Source organism: Erinaceus europaeus, chromosome 18, assembly GCF_950295315.1.
Source record: "Erinaceus europaeus chromosome 18, mEriEur2.1, whole genome shotgun sequence".
Lineage (NCBI taxonomy): Eukaryota > Metazoa > Chordata > Mammalia > Eulipotyphla > Erinaceidae > Erinaceus > Erinaceus europaeus.
The window spans coordinates 12,975,486-12,990,485 of record NC_080179.1 but is presented as its reverse complement, the minus strand read 5'-3'; the positions used below and the strand labels follow the sequence as shown (position 1 = coordinate 12,990,485).

The following is a 15,000-nucleotide window of genomic DNA, read 5'->3' as shown; positions in this document are numbered from 1 at the left end:
TTATAGTATGAAGAAGGACTAAAGTGGTAGATGCAAATGTATGCAAACCCAAGACGCAAAAACAAACTTACCAATTACTGTTAAATGAGCTGCAGCTCTGGCCGACCCAACCATGACTACATAAGTGCCCATATCTTGTAGTGTGGCATCTTTCACAACTAGGATCCTCTTTTTGCCATCAGCAGTAACATCGTATTTATCTCCAGATTCAAGTGTCTCATCATCCCTCTTCCACTGGACTTCAAAGCTCTCCTTTGATATAGAGCAGACAAATTCAGCTTTTTCTCCTTCAAGTATTTCAAGGTTTTGTGGTTTTGTGATAAATTCAGCAGCAAGTTCTGAAAAGAATAAAGTCCCAGATGCTGAAAGTGTAAGCATTTGTGCCTTACCCACAACAATATGAATTTCTCAAATGTTGTGCACTGTAATTTCCATACCATGCACTTTGACTTTGGCATCCGTTTGAGAACTTGGCAGTCGACAGTTATAATTGCCAGCATCCTCAAGTTGAGCATTCTGAATGACCAAGATTCTCTTACGCCCATCAGTCAGTATTTCGTATCTTCCTGTTTCAATGATCTCTTCATCCCCTTTGTACCAGATCACTTCAGCCCCAGGCTTGGAGACCTCGCAAACCAGTTTTATAGTGTCTGTTTCACTAACTTCAATGTTGGCAAGATTTTTTGTGAAGACAGCTTCTTCTTCTACAAGAAGGATAAAATAATTGGCATATTGGACATTGTTATTTCCACATATCCCTCTGCAATGAAAGACCTCATTCTTACCTAGTACTGTCAACATGCCAGAAGTTCTTGCTGTCCTCACTTCACAGGAATATTCTGCTTCATCCTCCAGCAGACATTTGTTGATGACAAGAATGCGCACTGCTCCCTTAGAAATGATGTCATACTTCTTGCCCTTTTTAATTTCAACACCATCTTTAAACCAATGAACCTGCAGTTAAGATAGTGTTATTAATTTTCATTCTCTTTCAAATGTAGGACCTTGAGAATGACTATATACATCAGTTTTTCTGACAGCAACCACTGAGACCCAATAGTATGAAAAAGAACCAGTGTTGTAAGTATGGATACAATCAAACTCCAAAAATCAAGAATAAACTTCTACAGCTATTATTAAGTGAATTTCTATGACATGATGATAAGTTATTAGAAGTGAGAGATCACATAAAACCTGAATCAACAGGGCTTTAGTTTTTATGCAGGTATATGAACTGAGACAAAAAGTTGTACCAGTGGTAGTGACAACCAGTAGCACTCAGATGATAAACATAAAATTGCTGATATTTATTTATTTCTACCAGGGCTATCCCTGGATCTCTTCCTGTATGACTCCACTATTCCTAGTAGCAATGATTTTTATAGAAAATGAGAGAGAGGTACAGGGGGAGAGAAAGGGGAGGAAGAGGAGGAGGAGGGGAGAGAGAGAGAGAGAGAAGAAACAGAGAGAACTGGTGATACTTGCAGTACTGCTTGACTGCTCGTGAAGCTTCCCCCATGCAGGTGGTGACTGTGACTTGAACCTGGGTCCTCATGCATAATCACATGTACTTTGTATTTGGTGCACTACCACTGGGCCCCAATTTATTGTCTTTAACTATATAAAACAACAATTTCATTTAGTTCAAACTAAATGATATCTAGATTTGATGGTGAATATAGTGTTTTTTAAAAAATAGTAAATGATACTAATGGAGAACACATTAAAGTATGTATTTCATATCAAAGTAACACTATTTAATCTAAATATAAGGTGATTATCAGAAATCCAGTTCATTAATGTTAACTGTCATTTTAGTTAAAACAATAGTAACAAATATATGGGACAAGACAAAAGATGGTATCCATGCAGTCACAGACCTTAGCATTTTCTTTGGAAATTTCACACTCAAAGCGAGCTATTTCTTTTTCTTTAACTTGAAGATCAGTGAGTGGTCTTAAGAATTCTACATGAGGAGCTAAAAAAGAAGGTCATAATAATTAAACATAGTTCCTAGAAGTTTATTCTCACATTACTATGGAACCCTGAGAAGAACTGCTCTTATGCAAGACACTTTCTATCCTAACGGGCTACTTGGGGCTGCCATTCACATGATTACTTTGTGTTTTTACATATCTCTGCAATCTTCAGAAAGTTATGTGGTGTACTTTAAATCTAATTAGCTATAGCATGTATATTTGTTCCAAACTGAGTTCTTCTGAATGATAGTGAAGAAAAATCTTGATATTTCCCTGTAATTAAAAGCTGATATTGTCAAAGAAAACACCAACAACAAAGAAATGTCATCACATTTAAGGCTATAAGCACAATATTTGAAAAATTAGCAGAATTCAATGATAATGCAACTTGAAATGCTATGACACCTTATCTAAGGTTAAGAAGCATGAGTCACAGGCCCTTTGGGATCTAACTAAAATATGCCTACTAGCTATCTACAAAATGGAAGCCCCCCCAACTCTTCATCTGCACTATTCCAGCCTTTAGGTTCATGATTAGTCAACAATTTGTTTGGCTTTATATGTTAACTCTTCTTTCAGCCACCAGGTTCCAGATGCTACCATGATGCCAAACAGACTTCCCTGGACAGATATCCCCACCAATGTGTCCTGGAGCTCCAATTCCCCAGAACCCCCCCCCCCCCCGCAATAGGGAAAGAGAGAGGCAGGCTGGGAGTATGGATCGACCTGTCAATGCCATGTCAATGTCATGTTCAGCGGAGAAGTAGTTACAGAAGCCAGACCTTCCACCTTCTGCATCCCACAATGACTTTGGGTCCATGCTCCCAGAGGGTTAAAGAATAGGAAAGATATCAAGGGAGAGGGTGGGATACGGAGTTCTGGTGGTGGGAATTGTGTGGAGTTGTACTCCTCTTATCCTCTGGTTTTGTCAGTGTTTCCTTTTTATAAATAAATTTTTAAAAAATGGCAAAAAAAAAAGCATGAGTCAGCAACTGAAACCACAAACATTCAGCTTCTCCTTTTTGTCATCTTCAAAGATGTCACACGTAAGTCTGGCATGAAATTTATTAGTGCAATAAAGCAAAGTGATTTTTGAGATTTATTTGCTTTTGTAAAAGAGCGAGCGTGAGACCACAGCACCACTCAGCCCTGGCACTTGTGGTGCTAGGTTATCAAACCTGGGCATCTTCTGCATGCAAGTCCCGTGGTCTACCCTTGAGCTATCCCCAAAGCAATATGTTTTATATGAGAGGCTTATTCTTTTGGTCACACTTTTTGTTTCACTTGTTCTCCTGAATTAAGTCAGCTTAATTGTGCTTAGCATTGATGAGTTTCACCCTTGCCCTTCCATCTTTCAGAATTCCTTCTGAGTTCTTCCCAAGAAGACTTCCCTTGATCAGTGAGACTCTGGAACACTCATGCTGGCTAGTACATTTGAAGACATATGCTCCTTGGAGCAAAAACTTCTTGGAGCGAAGGCAAAGCAGATGACAAAGGGAAGTATGAGACTCAAGAAGCCACTCTTCCACAAGCTGAAGCAGAGCACCCACACAGTGGCAAGAGTACAACAGTGCAAGATGTATGGAAGCATAAAGCCATTATTTTGGTGCTGTTGACAGATGAGAACTAAACCGAGCAGCAAAACTGAACAAAAACACCCAGTGAAAAATATTATCACTGAACAAATGAGTTAAAAAAATGAGGTAGCAGGTGCAATTTTGATAAAAGGTGTGATAATTTTCATCACATGAAGAAGTGATATTAAAAATCATTAGAGTTCCTTTTTTTTTTTTTGTCACCAGGGTTGTCACTGGGGTTCAGTGTCGGCACTATAAATCCACTGCTCCCAATGACCATTTTTTTTCCTTTCTATTTTATTTGACAGGACAGAGAGAAAGTGAGAGGGGAGGGGAGATAGAGAGGCAGAGAGAAAGATACCTTTAGACCTACTTCACTGCTTGTGAAATGTCTCCCCTGCAGGTGGGGAGTGGAGTCTTGAACCCAAGTCTTGGTGATATGTGCGCTTAACCAGGTGCGCCACTGCCTGGCCCTGAGCTCTCACCATTCACATGACTCAAAAATCCAAGCTTTGCTCCACCTTCTTATTTGTTCTTATTCCCCAAGACAGCATTACAGACTTTGCCATAATATCTGGCAGGCCTCCCTCTCACATGCTTTTATTTAAACCAAATTTAGTGCTTATTTTCTAGCTGTTGCTTACATTGGAGAACTAATTTTTTTTTCCAAAGTGAAATGACTTTCACTCCCCCCCCCCTTTTCAAACCACTGCTCCCTTCTGGCTGTTCTTATTCAATTCTACCTCATCTGTATCAGGGTCCCTCTAAAGGAGGTTTAGCCCACAGAGATAAAGAGCACACATGTCAGCACCCAGTCAGAAGATAGCAGTAAGTGGTCAGTCTGTCCTCATTCGACTTTTTTTTTTTTTAACAATAAAAGAACAGGCTATGCCAGTATTGATAGTATAAGTTGCCAAGAAGTGCAGTTAGGCCAAGAAGAGTAGGCAATTTTTTGTTTTCCTGTTGATTTTCTGTTTGTTTTACTTTGTTATCAAAGAGTTGCGAATGAAAAGTCCTACGTAAGAAGAATACTTACGCACAACATTCAGGTTACAGGATGTCTTAAAATCCTTAGCATCGCAAGTATATGTTTTAATATCTTCTGGGGTACAGCCATGTATAATAAGTTTTCTGACCCTGCCATCAGCAACAATTTCATACTTTTTGCTTTTGAGGATCTCTGTTCCATTTTTAAACCATTTCACTTTAGCATTTTCTCTGGACACTTCACACTCCAGCACCGCAGTGGCTTCCTCTTCGACCGTTTGGTCTTCAAGAGGTTTAGTGAATTCAACAGGAGGTTCTGAAAGAATCATACTAATTAGCCAAGGAAGTTCTTTCTTCCTCCAAGAATTTCAGTCCCTCCTCAATTTTCCTCTGGTATCTCCAGCACTTTTTCTGTTTTTTTTTTTTTCTTAATGTGTCTTTGTAAGGTTTTGTTTTTTATAGAGACAAAGTGAAATTGGCAGGGAAGGGGGAGATAAGGAGCGAGAAAGAGGCAATGAGAGCACTGCTTCACTGCTCATGAAGCTTCCCCTTGGTGACTTGTAAGTTTTGATTTCACAGCTGTTTTTCTCTAATAATGATGCCTCATCATTATTTACACAGAGAAAAATTGCTTTTAATAATATGAGATATAAAGGATATGACAGCCAACTTTGAGCTAACAAAGTGGTAGTTACCTATTTTGATAATACTTCCCCCCCCACCCCAGGTATTTACTGAATGCAACAAGAAACAAGTAGAAAACAGAAAGAGAATACAAGACCTAGGATAGTCATTACTGAGTTCTTTTAAATAGTTTCTGAAGCATTTTGGTAGGCTATAAGGAAAAACTAGCCTTTTAGATATTTACTGGATTTTAGTAAAATAGGGTACACCCATCACATAAAAAATGACTGAGATTTGTCATTATTTATAAACTTTTAAGTTATACATTTAGAAATAAGACTTGAATTACCTTTCACAAAAAGGTTGGCTTGAGTTTTGAAATCCTTTGCTGTTAGCTGGACTTCACCAGCATCTTCTAACTTAACATCTCTCAGAGTAAGAGTGTGAACTCTTCCTTCTGAACGTGTGACCACCTAGAGTTTTGCAAAAACAAAACAAACAAACAAACACCATTGAGGAATATATGAAGTAGCAACCCAGTGTGTATAGTTGCATTAAGCCCATTTAGGCCAATAGTGTGAAGTATTGCTGTCCAAATTGTTTTATAATATTTTATATAGCACACACTATACTTGAAAGTGATTTTTAATTAATAGTTTAGGTTTTTTTAAAAAAAGAAATTTTAAGGGTGGGTGGTGTTGGACCTGGTTGAGTGCACGTGTTATAATGCTCAAGGACCCAGGTTTGAGCCCCTGGTCCCCACCTGCAGGGGGAAAGCTTTGCAAGGGGTGAAGCAGTGCTGCAGGTGACTCTCATTCTCTCTTCCTCTTTGTCCCTCCCCTCACCCTCTTGATCTCTGGCTCTCTCTATCTAATAAATAAAGATAATAAAAGTAATTAAAAAAAACAGAACAAATTTATCCTTTCTTAAATAAAAAATAAATTAAAAAAAAAACAGAACAAATTTTAGGTCTTCATAACCATCCTGCATAAGTATGTTGAAATGCTTAGACAAATTTTTATTTATATTTACAGTTTTTGTGCATGTTAATATAGGGGAAAATACTGCTTTTATTTTACATATATATGTATAAAAGAAAAAGTAGATAATGAAAAGACATGACTGCATAAGGCAAGTTGAAAATAAAAGTTATATCCTAGATGCAAGAAGTCTACCTTGCAGCAGTGAGTTAGAATTCTTCCCATTTATCTTTGCAATTAAAATAATTAAAATAATTTTGTAACTTTGTAATCCAACTACATCTGAAATAAGAAGGATCTGCATGGCTTATTAAAATGCTCAAAAATGCCAATGCAAATGTTGACTCTTGTCTAGAATTACATATTAAGTAGCAAAACAGAGACACTATTTCCCACATATATTAATATGCACAAAGAAGACCACACATATAAGCACAGATTTATCTAGGCATTTCAACAAAATGCCCCCCTAGAACTTATGCAGGGTAGTTGTCAAAACCTAAAATGGTAGAACTAGGTGCTTGGCCCAGTCACTGAGATTGATTTTTGCAATATTTAAGAACTCATTTAGAGTGAAAATAATTGTGATTTTTTTTTTAAACCAGTGGAAAAAGAAATGAGATAGGGAGAAAGTTTCATTTAAAGATTTTTCCTTGAGAGCTCTGAATGGGTATTACTAGGGCTACGCTTATAGTTAAAAAGGCTAAAAATATAATATGGAACATTAAACAAACAGGAGATTGTAATTAAGATATGCCCTAGGAACACAGACACATGGCATTGGAATGGGAGAAAATCATTTGTATAATGTATAAAGGCGCATTAATATGAAACTTGAATATAAATCTTGGATTATTACTGAAGAGTTCTTAAAAAAATGAGACTCTATCCCATTCACTGATACAGTTTAGCAATTAACAGCTTGAGTTAGCCATCTGAGTTCCTCTGAGGGACTCTTAATAAATAGTTCACACATAACGTCTTTCATTTTCTGTCATCTCTGGAACTTCACTGTCCTGGATTGACTTTTTCAGATTGAAATAAGACACAGAAAAGCAGAGAGGGAAAGAAATCACCATCACGAGACTTCCTTCAGTATGGTGTGGGCTGGGCTGGCACATGGATTACATGCACATAGCAAAGCACACACTATCCACGTAATCTATTTTTCTGGCCCCATAAATAATATACCTTAATTGTATATTACACACACACACACACACACACACACACACACACACACACTTTTTGTTTTTTTGCCACCAGCATTACCACTGGGCCTTGGTGTGGAGAGCTTGGTGCCGGCACCAAGCTCCCAGTAGCCATTCTCCTCTCTCCCCTTTTTTCCTATTTTATTTGATATGACAGAGATAAATAAAGGGGGTGGATAGAGAGGGAGGTAGAAAGATAGGAATTGGCAAATCTGTTTCACCACTCAGGAAGCATCCCCTCTGCAGGTGGAAAGTGGGGGTTTGAACTTGGGTCCTTGAGCATGGCAATGTATATGCTTAACTGGGTGTGTCACTACCTGGCCCCTTTCACTGTATTTTTTTAAAAAGGAAAAAGTACAGGCGCTTTATAATATTAAACCAATAAAATGCATATTTAATATTTTGTGGTGAGTTATGTGAGGGTAGTGCTAGAGACCATCCTTTAAAGCATTATTATTATCATTATTGCTATGATACAGTAAGCATTATACTTATGGCCAAACTAAATTTACAATAGATATAAAATTATTAAAGACCACTTAGGAGTTACAGTCCTTGATTGATTGCCAATGAGAAGAAACTCTTTTTTTTTCAAGTTTTCTTTTTTTTTCTTTTTCCCTCTTATGTCAATGACCTGATTTGTTTCATTAGTTGTACTTTTTGGAGGCTAAAGTTTGTTTTTTTTAAAGAGGTGGTAAAAGGTCTTAAGTAAAATGATAACAAGGAACTTGCCCTGTTAGATTTAAAACTTTCATAATGAAGTAAAATTACTATTTTTAGCATCATCTATCATATTTAAGTTTGTTTTTTATATTTTATGGGGGGATTAATGGTTTACAGTATAGTTTTGATATATCAGTACCATTTCTCATCATAAGTTTTATTTTTTTTAAAGGAGACATTTAAATCATGCTCATGTAAAAGCAAGTGTGTAGCTAAAGAAAAGGATTAAAATTCCTATGTCAAAACTGACACAAAGGCACTCATAGAGTTACTGTAAGGGGATCCTTTCTAATTCCAGCAGTCTATGGCAAGATTTTTTTTTAAAGTAAAAATGTGGATAAGAAGTTTAGGAGTCTATTTTGTAAGTTAAAATAGTACTGATTAATAAAATGTTCTTAATATGAGTTATTTAGTGAAAAATTAATTATATTGTTTTAGTGAAAAATTAATTATATTGTTTCCATGTTCATATCTTGAATTTGCAGAGATGTAAAGGATCTTAGAAAGCCAACCAGTTTAGACATGAAAGTAATATAGACTTATTGAGATGCATGGATACTTTGAAACAACAAACGTGAAGGTGAAGTTGTCCCCAGCACCCGGTTCAATCCTGAGAGACCCTCCCTGTAAGCAAGGTTTCCTATATTCACTTAATTCTCATGATGCAGTTCGAACACGCTGTTACTTTTTCTGTCTTTGGTAAAGGAGACTGATTAACCCCACTGTCTGTAAAGCAAACAGCAGACTTTCAAATCTTTAAATGACTGTTACTAAACTACCCTTTAATTATTTTGGTAGAATAGTAGAATTTTAAAATTTGTTTTAGAGTACTTGCCCCAAGAGACTATCCTCCTAATAATTCAGTCAACTCTGTGACTCTTTGTTAAACAGAATCCTTTAAAAAAATACGTTTCATTAAGTGTTCAAAGTTCAATTTGTACTAAAACTTTCTTTTTGCCACATTCAATATCACATCTGAATACTGAAATGCTATAGAAGAAAGTACTGGTCTGTGCCTTATTTATAATCCACATTTAACATTTCCATATATTTCATTTCAAAAATTCAAGATAACTGGTGAACTATCAAAAATAATTTAATTTAAATAGTGTTTTGAAGGTAAAACACAGAACTTTATCTGGGGAACAGCAGGTTGGCCTCGTTAAATAAATGCCTGCTTTTACTTCTGGGCAGAATTTTGGATGTAGAAAAGTTAACATCAAGGACTGGTTATTTCCCAAAAGTTCCTCAAGTAAATTTGCTCATACATGTAAAGAACTACAGTCTTTCTTCTTTGTCATCAGTATCATCAGTCACACTTTAAATAGTCCCACTTGTGTTCCAGAATTTGCACAGCTCAAAGTACTTGAGGGTCAAAAATAGCTTCGGAGAAATGTTTGAGGAGCAAATCTTCCCAAAAGTTATCTGGACCACTTGATCTACTGCCTGAAATGGAATTTCAATCCTTTCCTCTTAATCCCCTTCTATGCATAACACTAGACAGCATGGAGAGAAACCACCGTGAAAGCTGTGAGCTGTTGTCACAGTGCATTTAATTATGAAAAGTTCTTTGGATCCTTACTGTTAATCCTATGTGCATTACAGCTAAAGAGTGCTTGTCTTTTCTTCAGAAACAAAGCACTGGTTACTTAAATTTTTTGTTTCCATTTCAATAAGATTATCATAAGGTTAAACTCAACAAAAACATGAAGACTCTAATTTACAATTGCAGCAGAAATCCAGATAAAGTAGGCCAGAGAGAAGGGGAAGAGTAAGAGCAAAGATTGTGAAGAATGTTAAGTGGAGACAGAAGAACCTAGGAGAAAAATGAAGAGCAAGAGCAAAACAAAGCTACCAAATGTTTCGTTTGTTTGCTTGTTTTTTTACCTTATCGTTGGGTTCTAATTTCTTCCCTTTGAGATACCATTCCACCGGGATGTCCTCATAAGACAACTCACAGTCAAAGGTGGCTGTCTCCCCAGCTGTCACCGTGACATCCTTTAGAGGCCTTAGAAGACCAATAACTCGTGCTTTGCGAGAGGAAAGAAACAGCTTTGGATTACTCATTTTATAATTCCAACACATAAGTGCAGATTTAGTTATGAATCTTCATGGTTGTTTCCTCCAGGAAGAAAAGATCCACAGGCCTTTAATTCCCGTGTGGATACGGCCCCGTGATGGTGCTGAGAAGTGGAGAGCTGGTAGCCAGAGAGCAGGTGTTGGTGGAGCCCTTTCGTTCTGATACTCAAGGTCAGCGAGAAATTTGCATTGCATCTGTCCCTCCTGTAGGCATCAAGTTCCTCTTGCTACATAAGATATGTGACTTCCAAAATAACTAAGACTCTGATTGGGGGAGGACAAGGGCTGCCAATCACATAGCCCATGTATATCTGTCAAACACTTTACACCTTCCAAAAATACTAGCCCGCTAGTCCTTGCCTCTCTTCTTGAGTCTAAAATGCCCACACAGCAAAGTTTTCTTTATAGTGCAACAGTTGTATAGTCACTTAAGGGATGTGGTCTTTAAAGGTTCTCAGTCAAAAAACAAACAAACAAACAAACAAAAGAAAAATGAAGAGATGGTGTCTTTAACTGCAACATGAATGTAATTAGAGGAGCTCAAGCTAAACCAGAAGGAGAAAGAAAAATACTGGATGGTCTTACTCATAAGTGGGATTGAAGAAACAAACTAGGAGCATCTACAGAGACAGACATTAGTAAATCTGTAGTCAATTTCAGCAGATCTCCAGGTTGTAAAGGGGGCACACAGGAGAAAGTTAAAAGGAGACTGGGGGCTTAGTGCCTTATGGTGGAGAGAGAGATGGCACTACCTGTGGTGGGTGAGATGTGCTGACAAGTTTGAGGGAGATGTGAGATTGTACCCCTGTGACAATACCAGTCTTGCTAAACATTTCCTCATAATAGTAATAAGAAAAAAGAAAATACATGTCCTTAATAAAAGTAAATCAATTAGAGGAATAACCTCTGTGACAATATCAGTCTTGCAAAACCACTTCTTCATAATAATAATAATAATAATAATAATAATAATAATAAAGAAAATATATTTCCTTAATAAAAATAAACCAATTAGAGGAATAAAATATCATTCTGAAGATGTTTTTTAACAGGCTCTTGAGTTAGAGTTTTACTGTATGCATATCTATTTCAAAATGAAAGACTTGCAAAGTAGGAGAATCTGACTTCTTCAGTTTTCCTTTGTTTGACTTGCAAGTTGATGACCTTTCCAAAACTTTAGGATTTGATTCATTTGTGTATTAGGATGTCAATATAGTATAGAAAAAAAAAGCCAATATCTGTACTTCAGTAATGCTTTCAAATGCATTAATGACAACTCATTCCACTCATTTCATTTTTAAATGCCCCTCATTTTCAGCAGAAGTGTACACTGAACACTCAGCAGAATCACACAATACTCACGTTTGACTCGGAGGTGTGCACTAGACTTAACATTGGCAGCTTGGAAATCCACACCACCAGTCTGGTCCAGGCGGCAGTTGTGCAAAATAAGGAAATGCATTTTGCCTTCTTCCTTGATCTCACAGTCCTGTACCAAAAAAAGGGAAAATATTCCATAGAAAATCATCTTCATTGACATTTTTTCCCGAATGATATACTTAAACAAATGCTCCAAATAACTAGCACTGTAACTTTATATAACTTTGAGCTTTTCCATGAAATAAAGTTTACAACTATCTACTACTACAAATACTAAAGTTTGCAAGTAAAGCTATGCTTGACTTTAGCTGCATAATTCTGAATTCTAGTGACATCACAGAATATCAACAATCTTAGTCCCTTTTTTGCTTGACCAAAAATCATTCAAGTGTACCTACCTGAGCCCATGGCTAGATGCTAATGTCTTTCACTGGTTTTACAGTCTGATAAAGAACCTGATACTGTATTTTAATTGCCCTGTGTGCACTCTGACTTTTTGCCTGTCCGTTTCTACTTCGTGTGTTTCCCATAGGCATCAACAGACTCAGAAATAGCCTTACGGGTGTCTGGAGCAGGGCCTCGCCCTTGAGTTTCCAGTTGGCATGTATATCATCTTCAGAGATTTCGATTTCAAAGCGGGCCGTCTCTGTCTCCGTCACCTCCACACTGTACAGGGGTCGTACCAGTTTAATTTCCCGATCTAGAAAAGTGCAAAGGGTCAGCACATGCCATTTATCTCTGGTAGAAAGAACCCCAGCAATTTCTAGAATGAAACTCAGGGGAATCCCCTTACCCTCAATGTCAAGTTTTCCTGAGGTCTTGTCTGTCCCACAGTCACAAGTGTACTGTCCAATATCTGATTTCAAGGCTTTCTTTAGGATGAGCATGCGTTTTTTGCCATCTGCCTTAATAGCGACATTTTTAGATGGCTTTATTTCCTCCCCATCCTTAAACCATTTCACTGGTGCATCCTCTTTGCTAATTTCACACTGTAAAATCACCTCATCTTTTTCCACACCGGTGTAATCTTTAAGTTTTCCTGTAAAGTAGGGATCTCCCTCTGCAAGTAAAGTGGAAGTGGGAAAAAATTCATTAGACATGTAGGGAAGTGACAATCTACTGGAAAGTTTAAGAGGCAGCTTCTAGAGTTTGAAGTGTGTTGAAAAGTGTATCAAACTTTTACTCACTTTGCATGGTTTGTTCATAAGTTCTCAAAATGTTAGAGAGTGAATTATGTGTGGGATTTATAAAAAAAAGTCACCCCTCTATTATATTTTGAAGCATTTGCTTAACGGTAGTTTTAAAGATGCTACAAAGTCTAACTTCACATGCAAGCATCTTTTCCTTCATTTTTTCAGCTGATCTCATTTCTTAAAGAATCTACTGGCTAGTTTACTTTTTGAGATTTCAGGTTCACATTACTAGTTGTTTTTTTTTTTTTTTAACCAATTACTAGTTTCTTTTTTTACTAGTTTGTTTTTAATAGCTTCTATATATCTTAGATTTCACATGCAATGTGTGTGATATTAAGGGGTCGAGAAAAATAGTGCAGTTTATTATACTTTAAAGTTTGTTTTATCTCACTAGAAATATGAGCAATATTTTCTTAAATAACTTCAATAAAGTGAGAATAGAAGAATTACGTATATTTCTATTTTAAACATGAACAAACTTGCTAACTAATTAAGTATTTTAGCCACTTTTTTTTGTCTGATCTTCCTTACCTCAAATCTCGCATATATATTTTTTAATTTTATTTATTTTATTTATTTATTCCCTTTTGTTGCCCTTGTTGTTTTTTTATTGTTGTAGTTACTATTGTTGTTGTCGTTGTTGGATAGGTCAGAGAGAAATGGAGAGAGGAGGGGAAGACAGAGAGGAGAAGAGAAAGATAGACACCTGCAGACCTGCTTCACCGCCTGTGAAGCGACTCCCCTGCAGGTGGGGAGCCGGGGTTCGAACCGGGATCCTTACTCCGGTCCTTGTGCTTTGCGCCACCTGTGCTTAACCCGCTGCACTACAGCCCGACTCCCAAATCTCACATATTTTATGTATACATTTTACTTAAGTTTTTTAAAGGTTTTTTAAAAATAAGTCTGAGAAGCTTGTTGCAAAGACAAGTGCTGCTTCATGTAACATGACACCTCTTAGACTATTTTGCATAACAGTCTACTAAATTCTGCTGCGTTTCATGGGATCGAATACAAATAGACAAAGGTACCTACCAAGCACAGTGAGCTTAGCTTCTGAACTTATCCCCATAGCTTCCACTTTAATTTGAGAGGTATCATCCATAGAGAGGTCTTTGAAGGTGATTGAGTGAGTCTTCCCTTCATCATGCATGGAGACCAACTTGCTGGTGTGCAGACGTTGGTCATTTTTAAACCAGCTGACTAGGATGTTGTCATGGGACAGCTCTGCAGTGAACACAGCACTTTCCCTCTCTTTGGCTGTTACATCCTTGAGTGGGGTGAGGAATTTGAGCCGTATTCCTAGTAGGAAATAAAACATAATTAATATCAGGGGTTTAAGAAATATAGATATGCAAAAAAAATCCTTTAAAAGTGGTCTTTAAAAATATTTACCCTCAATGATCAGTTTGCCACTTGTGTGCTTGTCTTCAGCTTCAAAAATATACTTAGCTTCGTCTTCAAATGCAGCTGATTTGATCACCATTGCATGTCTAGTGCCATCCTTCACAAGTTCAAATTTGTCACCACTGGCTATTTCTTGGGTTCCTTTTCGCCAACGGAACGTTTTGGGCTCCCTGGAGACTTCACACTCAAATCTAGCCTCGTCTTTCTCAAAGACTTTAACATCACTGAGAGGTGTGATGAAGATGAGGGGAAGTTCTGCAAGAGGAAGATGGTGCAGACAAAGTCAGAATATGCTTCCATTCATGACCCCTGATCAGGTTAATGTCTGATAAGGAAGATTTATGAATGAAATACAAGAGGGTGGTTGGCACATAGAGCATACCTTTCACTTTCAGATTAGCTGAAGACTTAGCATTGGCAGCTTGGAAGGAGACTTCTCCTGTCATGTCCAACTGGCAGTTATAAAGGACCAGGGTATGCTTCTTCCCATCTACAATGATTTCACAGTCCTATTTTGAAGTGAGGGTGAGAATGAAAATGAAGGACATCATTTTCACAAATAATAATTCCCACCAATCTTCCACGATTATTCTTAATTATTAAGACATTTCACTACAGATGTGCACTTTTTTTTTTCCACCCTAAACAATGAGCCCAGCCACCCAACCATTCAACCACATCATCTAAACTTACAGGGGAAGCAGTTAAAGGCTCTCCTTTTAACTTCCACTGGCCATGGACATCAGGTTCAGAAAGTTCAATTTCAAAGCGAGCTGTTTCTCCAACAAACAGTTCTACTCCATACAGAGGTTTTTCCACTTTTATCAGTCGAGCTGAAATTATACAAGGTTGAAGTGAGGACT

At 37.3% G+C, this 15,000-nt stretch overlaps 1 protein-coding gene across 1 annotated transcript in view; it reads right to left on the bottom strand.

The window, feature by feature from the left end:
* TTN (titin) overlaps positions 1 to 15,000 on the bottom strand; it is a 332,848-nt gene that overhangs the window by 109,906 nt on the left and 207,942 nt on the right. Inside the window, exons 185-198 of the mRNA XM_060177642.1 lie at positions 14,831 to 14,970; positions 14,520 to 14,646; positions 14,126 to 14,392; positions 13,766 to 14,032; positions 12,334 to 12,600; positions 12,101 to 12,240; positions 11,523 to 11,649; positions 9,969 to 10,111; positions 5,517 to 5,640; positions 4,593 to 4,859; positions 1,881 to 1,978; positions 786 to 954; positions 438 to 704; positions 72 to 338 (exon numbers count right to left, since the gene is read on the bottom strand). Of these exons, the coding sequence (XP_060033625.1) occupies positions 72 to 338; positions 438 to 704; positions 786 to 954; positions 1,881 to 1,978; positions 4,593 to 4,859; positions 5,517 to 5,640; positions 9,969 to 10,111; positions 11,523 to 11,649; positions 12,101 to 12,240; positions 12,334 to 12,600; positions 13,766 to 14,032; positions 14,126 to 14,392; positions 14,520 to 14,646; positions 14,831 to 14,970 (2,670 nt within the window). The remainder of the gene's footprint in view (positions 1 to 71; positions 339 to 437; positions 705 to 785; positions 955 to 1,880; positions 1,979 to 4,592; positions 4,860 to 5,516; positions 5,641 to 9,968; positions 10,112 to 11,522; positions 11,650 to 12,100; positions 12,241 to 12,333; positions 12,601 to 13,765; positions 14,033 to 14,125; positions 14,393 to 14,519; positions 14,647 to 14,830; positions 14,971 to 15,000) is intronic.